The following is an 18569-nucleotide window of genomic DNA, read 5'->3' on the forward strand; positions in this document are numbered from 1 at the left end:
GGTGGGACACAATGCAGAAAGCCCGGTTAGCCAATGTGCCACTGGTTGGTCGGGCCAATTTAGGTAGTATGTACATGAATGTATAGTTAAAGTGACTAAGCATATAAGATTAACAGAGAGTAGCAGCAGCGTAAAAGAGAGGTTGGGGGGGGCACACAATGCAAATAGTCTGGGTAACCATTGGTTACCTGTTCAGGAGTCTTATGGCTTGGGGGTAAAAACTGTTGAGAAGCCTTTTTGTCCTAGACTTGGCACTCCAGTACCGCTTGCCATGCGGTAGTAGAGAGAACAGTCTATGACTGGGGTGGCTGGGGTCTTTGACAATTTTTAGGGCCTTCCTCTGACACCGCCTGATGTAGAGGTCTTGGATGGCAGGCAGCTTTGCCCCAGTGATGTAATGGGCTGTACGCACTACCCTCTGAAGTGCCTTGCGGTTGAAGGTTGAGCAATTGCCGTACCAGGCAGTGATGCAATCGGTCAGGATGCTCTCGATGTTGCAGCTGTAGAACTTTTTGAGGATCATGCCAAATCTTTTTAGTTTCCTGAGGGGGAATAGGCTTTGTTGGGCCCTCTTCACGACTGTCTTGGTGTGTTTGGACCAAATTTAGTTTGTTGTTGATGTGGACACCAAGGAATTTGAAGCTCTCAACCTGCTCCACTACAGCCCCGTCGATGAGAATGGGGACGTGATCGGTGCTCCTTTTCCTGTAGTCTACAATCATCTCATTAGTCTTGGTTAGATTGAGAGATAAATTGTTATTCTGGCAACACCCGGCCAGGTCTCTGACCTCCTCCCTATAGGCAGTCTCGTCATTGTCGGTGATCAGGCGACACTGTTGTGTCGTCAGCAAACTTAATGATGGTGTTGGAGTCGTGCCTGGCCATGCAGTCTTGGGTGAACAGGGAGTACGGGAGGGGATTGAGCACGCACCCCTGGGGAGCTCCAATGTTGAGGATCAGCGTAACGGATGTGTTGCTACCTACCCTCACCACCTGGGGGCGGCCTGTCAGGAAGTCCAGGATCCAGTTGCAGAGGGAGGTGTTTAGTCCCAGGATCCTTAGCTTGGTGATGAGCTTTGAGGGTACTATGGTGTTGAACGCTAGGCTGTAGTCAATGAACAGCATTCTCACATAGGTGTTCCTTTTGTCCAGATGGGAAAGGGCAGTGTCGAGTGCAATGGAGATTGCTTCATCTGTGGATCTGTTTGGGCGGTATGCAAATTGGAGTGGGATTTCTGGGATAATGGTGTTGATGTGAGCCATTACTAGCCTTTCAAAGCACTTCATGGCTACGGACGTGAGTGCTACGGGTCTGTAGTCATTTAGGCAGGTTGCCTTTGTGTTCTTGGGCACAGGGACTATGGTGGTCTGCTTGAAGCATGTTGGTATTACAGACTCAATTAGGGACATGTTGAAAATGTCAGTGAAGACACCTGCCAGTTGGTCAGCACATGCCCGGAGCACACGTCCTGGTAATCTGTCTGTCCCCACAGCCTTGTGTATGTTGACCTGTTTAAAGGTCTTGCTCACGTCGGCTACGGAGAGCGTGATCACACGGTCGTCTGGAACAGCTGATGCTCTAATGCATACCTCAGTGTTGCTTGACTCGAAGCGAGCATAGAAGTTATTTAGCTCGTCTGGTAGGCTTGTGTCACTGGGCAGCTCGCGGCTGTGCTTCTCTTTGCAGTCTGTAATAGTTTGCAAGCCCTGCCACATCCGACGAGCGTCGGAGCCGGTGTAGTATGAATCCATCTTAGCCCTGTATTGACGCTTTGCCTGTTTGATGGTTCGTCGCAGGGCATAGTGGGATTTCTTGTAAGCTCCTTGAAAGTGGCAGCTCTACCCTTTAGCTCAGTGCGAATGTTGCCTGTAATCCATGGATACTGGTTGTGGTATGTACGTACAGTCACTGTGGGGACGACGTCCTCAATGCACTTATTGATAAAGCTTAAACAACACAATGTAACTCCAAGTCAATCACACTTCTGTGAAATCAAACTGTCCACTTAGGAAGAAACACTGATTGACAATAAATTTCACATGCTGTTGTGCAAATGGAATAGATGTAGTGTATTCCTCAATGTCATCGGAAGAATCCCGGAACATGTTCCAGTCTGTGATAGCAAAGCAGTCCTGTAGTTTAGCATCTGCTTCATCAGACCATTTTTTTATAGACCAAGTCACTGGTGCTTCCTGCTTTAATTTTTGCTTGTAAGCAGGATTCAGGAGGATGGTTGTGGTTGGATTTACCAAATTTTTCCTCTGGTTGCACATTTAACATTGGTAGATTTGGTAGAATTGGTAGAACTGATTTAAGTTTCCCTGCATTAAAGTCTCCGGCCACTAAGAGCGCCGCCTCTGGGTGAGTGGTTTCTTGTTTGCTTGTTTCCTTATACAGCTGACTGAGTGCTGTCTCAGTGCCAGCATCTGTCTGTGGTGGTAAATAAACAGCCACGAAAAGTATAGCTGAGAACTCTCTAGGCAAGTAGTGTGGCCTGCAGTTTATCACAGTATACTCAACTTCAAGCGAGCAAAATCTAGAGACTCCTTAGATTCTGTGCACCAGCTGTTGTTTACAAATATGCACAGACTGCGCCCCTCTCGTGCTGTTCTATCCTGCCTGTGCAGCGTGTATCCCGCTAGCTGAATATCCATGTCGTCATTCAGCCACGATTCTGTGAAACATAGGATATTACAGTTTTTGATGTCCCGTTAGTAGGATATTCGTGATCTTACCTCATCTAGTTTATTGTCCAATGATTGCACGTTGGCGAATAATATTGACGGTAACGGCAGCTTTCCAAGTTGTCTTCTGCGAGTCCGAACGAGGCATCCGGCTCTTCATCCTCTACATCGCTTCCTCTTGCGAATAATTGGGATGTCTGCCCTGTGGGTTGTTTGGAGAATATCGTGTGAGTCCTGCTTGCTGCTGTTGTTGTTGTTGTTGAAGAAATCTTTGTCTAATTCGAGGTGAGTGATCGCTGTCCTGATATCCAGAAGATCTTTTCTGCCGTAAGATATGGTTGCAGAAACATTATGTACAAAATAATTTACAAATATCGCGAAAAAATACACATAATAGCACAATTGGTTAGGAGACCGTAATGTGGCGGCCATATCCTCCGGCGCCATCATCAACTACACTGCTCAAAAAAATAAAGGGAACACTTAACAACACAATGTAACTCCAAGTCAATCACACTTCTGTGAAATCAAACTGTCCACTTAGGAAGAAACACTGATTGACAATACATTTCACATGCTGTTGTGCAAATGGAATAGACAACAGGTGGAAATTATAGGCAATTAGCAAGACACCCCCAATAAAGGAGTGGTTCTGCAGGTGGTGACCACAGACCACTTCTCAGTTCCTATGCTTCCTGGCTGATGTTTTGGTCACTTTTGAATGCTGGTGGTGCTTTCACTCTAGTGGTAGCATGAGAAGGAGTCTACAACCCACACAAGTGGCTCAGGTAGTGCAGCTCATCCAGGATGGCACATCAATGTGAGCTGTGGCAAGAAGGTTTGCTGTGTCTCTCAGCGTAGTGTCCAGAGCATGGAGGCGCTACCATGAGACAGGCCAGTACATCAGTAGACGTGGAGGAGGCTGTAGGAGGGCAACAACCCAGCAGCAGGACCGCTGCCTCCGCCTTTGTGCAAGGAGGAGCACGAGGAGCACTGCCAGAGCCCTGCGAAATGACCTCCAGCAGGCCACAAATGTGCATGTGTTTGCTCAAACGGTCAGAAACAGACTCCATAAGGGTGGTATGAGGGCCCGACGTCCACAAGTGGGGGTTGTGCTTACAGCCCAACACCGTGCAGGACGTTTGGCATTTGCCAGAGAACACCAAGATTGACAAATTCGTCACTGGGCGCCAAATTCGCCACTGTGCTCTTCACAGATGAAAGCAGGTTCACACTGAGCACATGTGACAGACGTGACAGAGTCTGGAGACTCAGTGGAAAACGTTCTGCTGCCTGCAACATCCTCCAGCATGACCGGTTTGGCGGTGGGTCAGTCATGGTGTGGGGTGGCATTTCTTTGGGGGGCCGCGCAGCGCTCCATGTGCTCGCCAGAGGTAGCCTGACTGCCATTAGGTACCGAGATGAGATCCTCAGACCCCTTGTGAGACCATATGCTGGTGCGGTTGGCCCTGGGTTCCTCCTAATGCAAGACAATGCTAGACCTCATGTGGCTGGAGTGTGGCAGCAGTTCCTGCAAGAGGAAGGCAGTGATGCTATGGACTGGCCCGCCCGTTCCCCAGACCTGAATCCAATTGAGCACATCTGGGACATCATGTCTCGCTCCATCCACCAACGCCACGTTGCACCACAGACTGTCCAGGAGTTGGCGGATGTTTTAGTCCAGGTCTGGGAGGAGATCCCTCAGGAGACCATCCGCCACCTCATCAATCAGGAGCATGCCCAGGCGTTGTAGGGAGGTCATACAGGCACGTGGAGGCCACACACACTACCAAGCCTCATTTTGACTTGTTTTAAGGACATTACATCAAAGTTGGATCAGCCTGTAGTGTGGTTTTCCACTTTAATTTTGAGTGTGACTCCAAATCCAGACCTCCATGGGTTGATAGATTTGATTTCCATTGATCATTTTTGTGTGATTTTGTTGTTAGCACATTCAACTATGTAAAGAAAAAAGTATTTAATAAGAATATTTAATTCATTCAGATCTAGGATGTGTTATTTTAGTGTTCCCTTTTTTTTGAGCAGTGTTTATCATGCTTTAGAGAGCCTATGAGAAAGGTCCTTTCCATCCTTTCCAGTATGTCATTATTCTCTCCCATTCACAGGGGTAGAGGAGATACTCCGGAGGCCAGGGCATTGGCCAAACAGATAGCCACGGCTCTGCAGAACCTGCAGTCGAAGACCACCAAGGCTGTAGCCAACAGCAGGCCTGCTAAGGCAGCAGTCCACCTGGAAGGGAAGATAGAACAGGCCCAGAGCTGGATGGAGAACCCTACCATTGATGACGGTGGAGTGGGTGAGTCTAAATAGCCTGGTCTCTCTCTCGCTCTCTTTATATCTATGGTTTTCTCTCTCTCGCTCTCCATCCCTGCTTCTTGATTTCTTTCTCTTTCATCCAATCTATCTATCTCCCTCCCTTGCTGTGTTATTTTTCTCTGTGCACTACATTCCACTACTCTCACCCAACCTCATAATGCCCTCTTTGGCTTGTCGGCTCAGAAGCCTGGATACACTCTCACATGTCATGCATTGTTTACACTGGCTCTGGACTGTATGACACCGTCTACTAGAGAATGTTCAGAGTAAGCATAACCACAACAATACAAACAATGGAATAATAAGCCACCTAGACAGCTGCTTCTGTGTCTGACTCCATCTATGTCTCTCCACAGGCCAGGCAGCTATCCGGGGTCTGGTGGCGGAGGGTCGTCGTCTGGCTAACGCCCTGCCAGGTCCCTATAGACAGGAGCTGCTGGGGAAGTGTGAGCAGGTAGAACAGTTGATGGCCCAGCTAGCCAACCTGGCCGCCAGGGGCGAGGGAGAGTCACCACAAGCACGTGCCGTGGCTCAGCAGCTCCAGGAGACCCTGAAGGTGAGACGGCTGACATTCACTCTCACAAGTCATTAGCCACACAAGTCATCCAAACCAGCTGGAGTTCACTCTGACACAGGCATGGTGAAGGGATCCCCCTCCTGGCAGGATACACCAGCTGCAGTCAATGACAGATCCACTATTTTATTTATTTAACCTTTATTTAACTAGGCAAGTCCGTTAAGAACAAATTCTTATTTACAATGACGGCCAACCCCGGCCAAACCCTAACCCAGACGATTCTGGGCCAATTGTGCGCCACCCTATGGGACTTCCAATTACGGCCGGTTGTGATACAGCCTAGAATCGAACCAGGGTTTGTAGTTACTCCTCTAGCACTGAGATGCAGTGCCTTAGACCGCTGCGCTACTCAGGAGCCCTATGACTATGATAGTAAAAATACATGTGGGTAACACTTTATTTGGATAGTCTATCTGTAGTTGCTAACCATAAACTAACCCTAGCTTTATCTCTTATCCTTAACCCTTACCCAAACCCTTATCGCAAACCTACAGTTTGATGATAGTATGACCATCGTTAGAGTGTCTACAGATAGAAAATCCTGACTATCAAAAGAAAGTGTGACCTAAATGTGTTTTAGTTTATTAAGAAGTAAGAATTCCCCTTTGAAATCAACTGTTGAATGATGTCACACACATGTAGTAATATTTACATAGATCAGAGCAGCAATGTAAAGCACTTGACAAAAGAGTTCTAAGAGCCTATTGTTAACATGTAATGCTTCTAAAGCTGGTCTAACGCTTACTAACTCATGTGTGTGGACTTGTCTTCTCAGGACCTCAAAGAAAAGATGCAGGAAGCTATGACTCACGAAGTGTCGGACATCTTCAGCGACACGACCACTCCCATCAAACTACTCGCTGTGGCTTCCACCGCCCCGTCCGATGCCCCTAACAGGGACGAGGTGGGTGGTTTATCTTTCTCTCTCCCCCTTCCTCTCTTACTCCCTCTCCCTCTGTCTCTCTCTCGTCTCCCTACAGTACCTCTATCATGGCTCATTCATTCACTCAACCTATGAACAGAAAAGTATAATGAGTTCTAAAGTGTGTACGGCGGCAGGTAGCCTAGTTGGGCCAGTAACTGAAAGGCCGCTGGTTCTAATCCCGAGCCGACTAGGTGAAAAATCGGTCTGTGCCCTTGAGCCAGGCACTTAAACCCTAATTGCTCCTGTAAGACACTCTGGATAAGAGCGTCTGCTAAATGACTAAAATGTGAAATGTAAGTGTACCGTGTATGCATATAATATGGCTCTACAATATGGTGACTTATTTGGCAGATTCATATCATGATACACATATGGATGACTTATTGATTCGTTTCCAATCATTTATGTACTTGTCACTCAATAATACTTAGACAACATTTCCAGAGCGAAGTCTTACCATAAGTAATCATGCGAGATTAATATTTAATCATATGTTTTATCGTTCTAATGTTTTGTCGCTGTAAGCATTTGCTAAGTGGCATATAGTATACTATATTTAAGCAATAAGTCCCGAGGGGGTGTGGTATGTGGCCAATATATATAAGTGCCTGGGTACAGCCCTTAGCCATGGTATATTGGCCATATACCACAAACCCCTGAGTTGCCTTATTGCTATTATAAACTGGTTACACACCTAATAAATGTGTTCATACCCGTAGTATACGGTCTCATTTGCAACGGCTTTCAGCCAATTAGCAGTCAGTGCTCGAACCACCCAGTGTATATTGTGTTATGTTTCATGATTTCTCACTTATGTTAGGTGTTTGACGAGAGGGCGGCCAACTTTGAGAACCATGCCAACAAGCTGGGTGCCACGGCAGAAAAGGCTGCCGCTGTAGGAACAGCTAACAAGAGCACTGTGGAGGGGATCCAAGCTGCCGTCAAGTCTACAAGGGACCTGACACCACAGGTATGGGATAGTGTGTTTGTATGAGTGTGCGAGTGTGTCACTGGTGTAGCGTAAATCCCCGTAGTCCCCGCAAGGTGAGAGGACCCACATGCTCTAATTTACAAATGTAGCAAGCAAAGTGTTTGTGTTGTTCAATCTACATGGGTAGTAGGTGAGTCAGACAGTCAATGTAGTTTTCATGCAGCTAATTAGCATATTTCGGCCTCCTCATCTAATTCGCTATCAAGTTTTAAAAAAGTTAAGTGAATCAGGTGGGACTCAGATGGAGAGTGAATGGGTGAATCAGGTTGGACTCGGATGGAGAGTGAGTGGGTGAATCAGGTAGAACTCGGATGGAGAGTGAGTTGGTGAATCAGGTGGGACTCGGATGGAGAGTGAGTTGGTGAATCAGGGGGGATAAACATAAGGGAAGACCTGTCCACAAAAACAGGTTTTATCTGATCAAGCTCGTGCCAAATTACCGAAGATAACTACAACAGCCAAGCTACCACCTTGTGAGAGTCTCTCCTCCTCCTCTCCAGAATAGTGTCAGTTCATATAGTGAGTCCATCCTCCTCCTCCTCTCCAGAATAGTGTCAGTTCCTCTAGTGAGAGTCTCTCCTCCTTCTTCTCCCCAGAATAATGTCAGTTCCTCTAGTGAGTCCATCCTCCTACTTCTCTCCAGAATAGTGTCCCTCTAGTGAGTCTCTCCTCCTCCTCTCCAGAATAGTGTCAGTTCCTCTAGTGAGAGTCTCTCCTCCTTCTTCTCCCCAGAATAATGTCAGTTCCCCTAGTGAGTCCATCCTCCTACTTCTCTCCAGAATAGTGTCCCTCTAGTGAGTCTCTCCTCCTCCTCTCCAGAATAGTGTCAGTTCCTCTAGCGAGAGTCTCTCCTCCTTCTTGTCTCCAGAATAGTGTCAGTTCCTCTAGTGAGGCCATCCTCCTCCTTCTCTCCAGAATAGTGTCCCTCTAGTGAGTCTCTCCTCCTCCTCTCCAGAATAGTGTCAGTTCCTCTAGTGAGTCCCTCCTCCTCTCCAGAATAGTGTCAGTTCCTCGAGTGAGTCCCTCCTTCTCTCCAGAATAGTGTCCCTCTAGTGAGTCTCTCCTCCTCCTCTCCAGAATAGTGTCAGTTCCTCTAGTGAGAGTCTCTCCTCCTCCTTCTCTCCAGAATAGTCAGTTCCTCTAGTGAGTCCCTTCTCCTCCTTCTCTCCAGAATAGTCAGTTCCTCTAGTGAGTCCCTCCTCCTCTCCAGAATAGTGTTCCTCTAGTGAGGCCATCCTCCTCCTTCTCTCCAGAATAGTGTCCCTCTAGTGAGTCTCTCCTCCTCCTCTCCAGAATAGTGTCAGTTCCTCTAGAGAGTCTCTCCTCCTCCTCCTCTCCAGAAGTCAGTTCCTCTAGTGAGTCCCTCCTCCTCCTCCTCTCCAGAATAGTGTCAGTTCCTCTAGTGAGTCCCTCCTCCTCCTTCTCTCCAGAATAGTGTCCCTCTAGTGAGTCTCTCCTCCTCCTCTCCAGAATAGTGTCAGTTCCTCTAGTGAGAATCTCTCCTCCTTCTTCTCTCCAGAATAGTGTCCCTCTAGTGAGTCTCTCCTCCTCCTCTCCAGAATAGTGTCAGTTCCTCGAGTGAGTCCCTCCTCCTCTCCAGAATAGTGTCAGTTCCTCTAGTGAGAGTCTCTCCTCCTCCTTCTCTCCAGAATAGTCAGTTCCTCTAGTGAGTCCCTCCTCCTCCTCCTCTCCAGAATAGTGTCAGTTCCTCTAGTGAGTCTCTCCTCCTCCTCCTCTCCAGAATAGTGTCAGTTCCTCTAGTGAGTCTCCCCTCCTCCTCCTCTCCAGAATCATGTCAGTTCCTCTAGTGAGAGTCTCTCATTCTTCTCTCCAGAATAGTGTCAGTTCCTCTAGTGAGACTGTCGGCCATCCTTCTCCTCCTTTTCCATAAAGGCCTACTGGACAATTGTATATTCCAAAAAATATATTTTGGTTACTGATTAGTATGCTGTTGCATCGTTAGTTCATTTTACAACCTGCAATATTTGAATTTCCCACTTTAATTACATTATTGCCTCCAGGCAGCATTCTAAATAACAGCGTTGTGACACTGTAGGCCTATAGCTTCATGAAACATAAACGTTAGGATTAACGTGAGAAAATTACGAGCAAATACAAATGAACATGTATCCATTAAAGCAAAGCTATAGCCAAGCATTAGCACCACTGCATCTGATAGCCTATCGATAGGCAGCAGCGTAAACGTTGCAATTTCAGAACCACAGACAGCGATTGGTAGTCTATACGTTTAGTTTTTTTTTTTTTTTAGGAAGGGGAGGGGTCCAAACTCTGACTTTGCAGGGGTCCAGAGAAACTGTGCTACACCAGTGGAGTAGGTGTGTTTGTGTTTTGTGCAACATGATCAACATTTGTGTGGTGCTTATGCCGTAGTGACATAGGGACGATTAATTTGGCCTTGGTCAGTTGAGCCCTATTTCCTATATATTTTTTTCCTGATGGGAATGTTCTTTTCTAGGTGGTCTCTGCAGCCCGTATCCTGCTGAGAAACCCAGGCAACCAGGCTGCATACGAGCACTTTGAGACCATGAAGAACCAGTGGATTGACAACGTGGAAAAAATGACAGGTAGTGCCAGACCATCTTGTGTCATTTGTCGTTGATTACAAAAAGTGGGCGTTGTGGTCACTTCGTTATAAGCACTAAGAATGATTTCTTCTCCGTCTCTAGGTTTGGTGGACGAGGCCATAGACACCAAGTCTCTGTTGAATGCCTCTGAGGAGGCCATTAAGAAAGACCTGGATAAGTGTCGTGTGGCCATGGCTAACCACCAGCCCCAGATGTTAGTGGCAGGGGCAACTAGCATCGCCCGGCGGGCCAACCGGATCCTCCTGGTGGCGAAACGGGAGGTATAGATCATTTTTATTTACACTGCTCAAAAAAATAAAGGGAACACTTAAACAACACAATGTAACTCCAAGTCAATCACACTTCTGTGAAATCAAACTGTCCACTTAGGAAGCAACACTGATTGACAATACATTTCACATGCTGTTGTGCAAATGGAATAGATAACAGGTGGAAATTATAGGCAATTAGCTAGACACCACCAATAAAGGAGTGGTTCTGCAGGTGGGGACCACAGACCACTTCTCAGTTCCTATGCTTCCTGGCTGATGTTTTGGTCACTTTTGAATGCTGGCGGTGCTTTCACTCTAGTGGTAGCATGAGACGGAGTCATTAGCTCATCCAGGATGGCACATCAATGCGAGCTGTGGCAAGAAGGTTTGCTGTGTCTCTCAGCGTAGTGTCCAGAGCATGGAGGCGCTACCATGAGACAGGCCAGTACATCAGGAGACGTGGAGGAGGCCGTAGGAGGGCAACAACCCAGCAGCAGGACCGCTACCTCCGCCTTTGTGCAAGGAGGAGCACTGCCAGAGCCCTGCAAAATGACCTCCAGCAGGCCACAAATGTGCATGTGTCTGCTCAAATTGTCAGAAACAGACTCCATGAGGGTGGTATGAGGGCCCGATGTCCACAGGTGGGGGTTGTGCTTACAGCCCAACACCGTGCAGGACGTTTGGCATTTGCCAGAGAACACCAAGATTGGCAAATTCGCCACTGGCGCCCTGTGCTCTTCACAGATGAAAGCAGGTTCACACTGAGCACGTGACAGACGTGACAGAGTCTGGAGACGCCGTGGAGAATGTTCTGCTGCCTGCAACATCCTCCAGCATGACCGGTTTGGCGGTGGGTCAGTCATGGTGTGGGGTGGCATTTCTTTGGGGGGCCGCACAGCCCTCTATGTGATCGCCAGAGGTAGCCTGACTGCCATTAGGTACCGAGATGAGATCCTCAGACCACTTGTGAGACCATATGCTGGTGCGGTTGGCCCTGGGTTCCTCCTAATGCAAGACAATGCTAGACCTCATGTGGCTGGAGTGTGTCAGCAGTTCCTGCAAATGAAGGCATTGATGCTATGGACTGGCCCGCCCATTCCCCAGACCTGAATCCAATTGAGCACATCTGGGACATCATGTCTCACTCCATCCACCAACGCCACGTTGCCCACAGACTGTCCAGGAGTTGGTGGATGCTTTAGTCCAGGAGACCATCCGCCACCTCATCAGAAGCATGCCCAGGCGTTGTAGGGAGGTCATACAGGCACGTGGAGGCCACACACACTACTGAGCCTCATTTTGACTTGTTTTAAGGACATTACATCAAAGTTGGATCAGCCTGTAGTGTGGTTTTCCACTTTAATTTTGAGTGTGACTCCAAATCCAGACCTCCATGGGTTGATAGATTTGATTTCCATTGATCATTTTTGTGTGATTTTGTTGTCAGCACATTCAACTATGTAAAGAAAAAAGTATTTAATAAGAATATTTCATTCATTCAGATCTAGGATGTGTTATTTTAGTGTTCCCTTTATTTTTTTGAGCAGTGTACAATCACATTTATTTTAAAGCCCTTTTTACACCAGCAGTTGGCACAAAGTGATTTACAGATACCCAGCCTAAAACACCAAAGAGCAACCAATGCAGATGCCCAAGCATACAAACACGTGCCACAATGGTGCACTTTAGCAGATTAGAATACAGACAAGTGAATTGCAGTTCAGCTTAAAAGACATACTATGAAAAGGATTCAAAATAGAAATGCATGAGTACATTTTCTTTCCTAGGTGGAGAACTCTGAGGATCCTAAGTTCAGGGAGATAGTGAAGGCTGCATCTGATGAGCTCAGCCGGACCATCTCTCCCATGGTGATGGACGCCAAGGCTGTGGCTGGGAACATCACAGATCCAAGTATGTTCCAAGGCAGTTACCAGACATTTAGGATGCGTTTGATCATTATACTGTATAACCTGCTGTTATAGCTACCCGTGTACAGCTTTCCAACATGACCTAATACTAAATATAAAGATTCATTCTGTCAATCTCTGAATCTGTGATTGTCAAAAGTTAAGGTTCAGTCGATGGTGTTATGGTTTTGGGGCCTGTCAATGTGTTACTGCTGCCACACAGCAGCTTTTGCGGGATTTATCTAATATCCTGTTTCTAAGGCCTATATGTATCCCCTTCTTCCTCCGTGGTGTCCAGGTCTGCAGAAGGGCTTCCTGGACTCAGGCTATCGAATCCTGGGTGCCGTTGCCATTGTGAGAGATGCCTTCCAGCCACAGGAACCAGACTTCCCACCACCACCACCTTCTGATCTGCATCAGCTGCACGTAAGTCGATCAATCAAATTAATTTCTAAAGCTCTTTTCACATCAGCATCTGTCATAAAATACTTTATAGTCCTGCACTGTCAACACCAGGGTTTTGTTCAGTGGCGTAGAAATTGGGTTTCAGAACGTTCATATAAAATATATATATATTTGTTAGAACGGATATGATTATCTGCCATGTAGAGTAGAGGGATTCATTTCTATCTGCAACATTCTGAGCGTTTCACCTATCTGAATACACGCCAGGTCAGCGACGAGCCCGCCCCACCCAAACCCCCTCTCCCCGAGGGTGAGGTTCCTCCCCCCAGACCCCCTCCCCCAGAGGAGAAGGACGAGGACTTCCCAGAGCAGGTATTGGGAGAGATGGTGAGCGAGCCCATGATGATGGCCGCCAGGCAGCTCCACGAGGAGGCCCGCAAGTGGTCTAGCAAGGTGAGCTAACAGCACATACAGTTAGTTACATGTTGATGTTCAAAGTTAAGTTTATTGCGACCAGAAAACCATAGCGGAGCAGATTCAGACTAGCCATAATTCGGTGCCATTTAGGAAGTGTGACATGTACATATACATGTATACTGCACAATTACACTGGACACGGAATCCACCCCAGATGTGTTGTCATATTGGGGCGGCAGGGTAGCCTAGTGGTTAGAACATTGGACTAGTAATTGAAAGGTTGCAAGTTCAAATCCCCAAGCTGACAAGGTACAAATCTGTCATTCTGCTCCTGAATACGGCAGTTAACCCACTGTTCCTAGGCCGTCAATGAAAATAAGAATTTGTTCTTAACTGACCTGCCTAGTTAGATAAAATATGTCCAATTTAATGCCTTGGTTTTTGTCATATTTTCAGGGTAACGATATCATCGGTGCAGCCAAGAGAATGGCCCTGCTCATGGCTGAGATGTCCCGTCTGGTGCGCGGTGGCAGTGGGAACAAGCGTGCCCTCATCCAGTGTGCCAAAGACATCGCCAAGGCCTCAGATGAGGTCACAAGGCTGGCCAAGGAGGTGGCCAAGCAGTGCACAGACAAACGCATCCGGACTAACCTGCTCCAGGTCAGCTGACCGACTGGTTCCTGGTCCAGTCTTCAAAATGCTAACTCTCATGGCTACGATGCAATAAATTGAATAAATACTTAAGTTTCGATAGCTATGCTGTTTTATCAGGGTTTCATCTGGTCCAATATTCTGCTAATGGATGAATTGAGCAAACAAGGACGGAAGAAGCAAGATTTTCAGACTGCTCTCTTCAGGTTTTTCTTGAGGAGCAGCAGCTGCTCTGGAAAGACCATAGAAAGGACAACATTATATTCATGTTGGAGTTGTAGGACTAAAGATAATTGAATATCCACCCTGTCCTCGTGATTTGATTTAGGGTAGATCATTTGAAATAAATTACACTGTTTTCTGTTTTTATCTTCATGTCTCTGACTGGTTTCTCGGAACTTGAACTTAAATAAACTTCTCTGTGTTCCAGGTGTGTGAGCGTATCCCCACCATTAGCACACAGCTCAAGATCCTCTCCACAGTCAAGGCCACCATGTTGGGTCGTACCAACATCAGTGAAGAGGAGTCAGAGCAGGTCAGTACACTGAAGATCATTGGATAACACACATCAGAAACAGAAACCACTAAACTCCATTACAATGTAATTCCAAATGCAAAAATTACAGAAAAACACTCGAACATTTCAACTTTAAATTTACTACAAAATGCACTAAAGTACAATGTAACAGTAATGTTACAATGTACAGTGTTTCCCCTAGGATTTCTTTCAGCAGTGGTGGCAAGGGTGGTGGCGCAATGACATGCTAGCTGTTCCCATAGACTTCCAGTCATTGAGCCTACAGCTATCCATTTAAAAGTGTATATCAGCAGAGATATGTATTTTTTTTTGTATTACATTTTTTGCAGTGCTGGCAACAATTTATCATCTGTGGGCCGTTGCTGCTAAATGAATATAGGGGAAACACTGATATAAATATAATGTTGTTACTAGTGTAATTACAGTGTTACTACACAAGAGCAACTTCATGTAAAATGTGACCAACATTTTTCTTTCCTTCCCCCTCACCCAGGCCACAGAGATGTTGGTTCACAATGCCCAGAACCTGATGCAGTCTGTGAAGGAGACGGTAAGAGAGGCTGAGGCTGCCTCCATCAAGATCCGGACAGATGCAGGCTTCACTCTCCACTGGATCCGTAAGACACCCTGGTACCAATGAGAAGATACGGGCCAACTGTCCGTTCAACAACGTCCCAAATGGCACTCTATTCCCTATGTAGGGCATTACTTTTGACTTGGGCTCATGTCTGGTTAAAAGTAGTGTACTAAATAGGGAATACAGTAGGTTGCCATTTGGGACACGGATTATTCTGTTCCTCTGCTCAAGGCTCAGCTTGTTAAGAAGAAAAAAACACCCAGACCCTTTGAGCAATAGATTTGATGGACACATACATACTAATTCCAAGCTACAATGAATGAAAACTCTGCCTGGTTGGGGTAAAAAGAGTGAGTTAATACTGAATACACTATTTATCAGTCAATGTCAATCCCATACCTGCCTGTAAAGTGTTTTTAGACTTCCTAGGTGTGTGTGTGTGTGTGTGTGTGTGTTAGAGGTTTGCTTTTCTTATCCAGTAAGATTAAAGGAGTACTATTATCAGTCTCATTTAAACATACAGTAGCCCCAAATCTAAGTAAAAATTTGAACATTATTAAGATTTGTCTTGGAAGACGTTTGTATATCTTTATACTGGTTCTTTATATCACTATCTGCATTGTGCAGTCGTTCACTGTTGCTAGGACAAAGCACATCCAACTCAATGGGAGTTGGTTCGAGCATATCGTTATGCTGAGCTCTACACGCAAATATATATGATTCAGTGGTTATTATGTCTGTTTACACTATGTTCTAGAAACGGAAAAATAAACACTATTTGTATTATAGTTGAAGTCGGAAGTTTACATACACTTAGGTTGGAGACATTAAAACTTGTTTTTTAACCACTCTACAAATTTCTTGTTAACGAACTATAGTTTTGGCAAGTCGGTTAGGACATCGACTTTGCATGATACAAGTCATTTTTTCAACAATTGTTTACAGACAGATTATTTCACTTATAAGTCACTGTGTCAGAAATTTACATACAATGAGTTGACTGCGCCTTTTAAACAGCTTGGATAATTCCAGAAAATTATGTCATGGCTTTAAAAGCTTCTGATAGGCTAATTGACATCCATTTGAGTCAATTGGAGGTGCACCTGTGGATGTATTTCAAGGCCTACCTTCAAACTCAGTGCCTCTTTGCTTGACATCATGGGAAAATCAGCCAAATAAATTGTACACCTCCACAAGTCTGGTTCATCCTTGGGAGCAATTTCCAAATGCCTGAAGGTACCACGTTCATCTGTACAAACAATAGTACGCAAGTATAAACACCATGGGACCATGCAGCCGTCATACCGCTCAGGAAGGAGACTCGTTCTGTCTCCTAGAGATGAACGTACTTTGGTGCGAAAAGTGCAAATCAATCCCAGAACAGCAGCAAAGGACTTTGTGAAGATGCTGGAGGAAACCGGTACAAAAGTATCTATATCCACAGTAAAACGAGTCCTATATCGATATATCCTGAAAGGTCGCTCAACAAGGAAGAAGCCACTGCTCCAAAACCGCCATGAAAAAGCCAGACTACGGTTTGCAACTGCACATTGGGACAAAGATCGTACTTTTTGTAGAGTTGTCCTCTGGTCTGATGAAACAAAAATAGAACTGTTTGGCCATAATGACCATTGTTATGTTTGGAGGAAAAAGGGGGAGGCTTGCAAGCCGAAGAACATCATCCCAACCGTGAAGCACGGGGGTGGCAGCATCATGTTTTGGAGGTGCTTTGCTGCAGGAGGGACTGGTGCACTTCACAAAATAGATGGCATCATGAGGAAGGAAAATTATGTGGATATATTGAAGCAAAGACATAAAGACATAAATCAGGAAGTTAAAGCTTGGTTGCAAATGGGACTTCCAAATGGACAATGACCCCAAACATACTTCCAAAGTTGTGGCAAAATGGCGTAAGGACAACAAAGTCAAGATATTGGAGTGGCCATCACAAAGCCCTGACCTCAATACAATAGAAGATTTGTGGGCAGAACTGAAAAATCGTGTGCGAGCAAGGAGGCCTACAAACCTGACTCAGTTACACCAGTTCTGTTAGGGGAAATGGGCCAAAATTCACCCAACTTATTGTGGGAAGCTTGTGGAAGGCTACCCAAGTTTAACAATTGAAAGGCAATGCCACCAAATAGTAATTGGGTGTATGTAAACTTCTGACCCACTGGAAATGTGATGAAAGAAATAAAAGCTGAAATAAATCACTCTACCATTATTCTGACATTTCACATTCTTAAAATAAAGTGGTGATCCTAACTGACCTAAGACAGGGAATTTTTACTAGGATTAAATGTCAGGAATTGTGAGACTGAGTTGAAATGTATTTGTCTACGGTGTATGTAAACTTCTGACTTCAACTGTAGATAGTGAGTTGGTTTTTGTAGCAATGTTTTTTTTTAAAGTATTGTCAAGACTGTCAGAGTTGATTCTAGCCTGGTCCCAAATCTGTTTGTGCTCTTTGCACCGGAGTTGGCGTGATAGCACTAAACAGACTTGCACTCAGGCTAAATTTGTTCCACCATTAACTTTTTAAATATATTTTTTTATGTTTTGAGGTTTATTATATCTGCGCTGTTGGAAAACACAAGGGCTCGATCTTCAGACACATTGCATAGAGAATGTCTTATTAACTTATAATGTTTACAACCATTTAGCGTACAAAAGAGTTGACGATTGAAATTCAATATCCATTAAGATGACATGTATTCAACTATGTCAGTTTCTGGACTAGCTTGATTTTTCACCATGTTGCGTTGAGATTACATGTAGACCTTAGGTCTCCCTCTGGTCTGGCCCTCTATACTTTGTACTTCTCAGAGAAACTATAGCAAGCCAGTCTCCGTGTTTTAGCCTGACTAGAGGCCAACTGTACTGTAATGTTTAAACTGTGTCTTGACATAACGTGGTGTGCACTGCACAGCCAATTTTGTGAAACATTAATGAATGATCAGTCAAATACTTTGAAGATTAGGTTTGGGTACGGTGTGGACCGTTTTTGGGCTAGCTTCTGATTACTGTAATTAAGCCGAGTACTTGACTAAGCTGACACTATGTCCAGGTAGTCTCACGGAAGAGAGTGTGTTTAAGTGTGTTTAAGTTCAATGCATCACATGAAACTGGTGTTGAAATATCAGCCTTCTCTTCCTCTTATATCTTCGAACTACACTAAACTAACCCTTACAGTTGCTAACACAGCTGGTACAAACGGTTGGACGTTTTTAAAATGTTTTTTTTTTGTGTGTCTGAATAAGACCAGCGCAGTTTGAATGTGTAGATGAAGTTACTGAGACCCTACAAAACCATCTGAAGTGCCTTGTAATAAAAAATACTAATTGCAATAAAAAAACAATTCATTTACAGGAAATGATGTTTTGTATCTACTTTGTAGTAAGCGCTACTCAAGGCATTATACTTCTGTTCAGACACATTTTTGTGATATTTATAAGATGCGTACAAAGTGAGATATGATATTAGAGTCAAGTACTGCTTTTTGGTATTGTTCACATTATTTTGTAATAAAACATTTAAGACTCCCAACAGCAATTCCTCTCTTATTTATAACACGATAGTGCCGTAGGTTTATAACACAGTAATCCTTGTTATAACTGTAGTGATACATTTTCATTTGTAGGCTCGGCCCTAATTGATGTCTTCTCTGCCACCTGGAGCTGTATGGCAAATGGTCCAGGAACA

The 18569-nt window shown here is 45.2% G+C and overlaps 1 protein-coding gene across 1 annotated transcript in view; it reads left to right on the top strand.

Annotated features, from left to right (window-relative positions):
* The window catches only part of LOC139381490 (vinculin), an 87411-nt gene extending 68998 nt beyond the window's left edge, over nucleotides 1-18413 (top strand). Inside the window, exons 11-22 of the mRNA XM_071125080.1 lie at nucleotides 4812-5002; nucleotides 5379-5578; nucleotides 6375-6503; nucleotides 7345-7494; nucleotides 9992-10100; nucleotides 10203-10381; nucleotides 12160-12283; nucleotides 12578-12705; nucleotides 12952-13137; nucleotides 13558-13761; nucleotides 14183-14287; nucleotides 14784-18413. Of these exons, the coding sequence (XP_070981181.1) occupies nucleotides 4812-5002; nucleotides 5379-5578; nucleotides 6375-6503; nucleotides 7345-7494; nucleotides 9992-10100; nucleotides 10203-10381; nucleotides 12160-12283; nucleotides 12578-12705; nucleotides 12952-13137; nucleotides 13558-13761; nucleotides 14183-14287; nucleotides 14784-14930 (1852 nt within the window). The 3' untranslated portion in view covers nucleotides 14931-18413. The remainder of the gene's footprint in view (nucleotides 1-4811; nucleotides 5003-5378; nucleotides 5579-6374; nucleotides 6504-7344; nucleotides 7495-9991; nucleotides 10101-10202; nucleotides 10382-12159; nucleotides 12284-12577; nucleotides 12706-12951; nucleotides 13138-13557; nucleotides 13762-14182; nucleotides 14288-14783) is intronic.
* The last annotated feature ends 156 nt before the right edge of the window (nucleotides 18414-18569 follow it).

Source organism: Oncorhynchus clarkii, chromosome 23, assembly GCF_045791955.1.
Source record: "Oncorhynchus clarkii lewisi isolate Uvic-CL-2024 chromosome 23, UVic_Ocla_1.0, whole genome shotgun sequence".
Taxonomy (NCBI): Eukaryota; Metazoa; Chordata; class Actinopteri; order Salmoniformes; family Salmonidae; genus Oncorhynchus; species Oncorhynchus clarkii.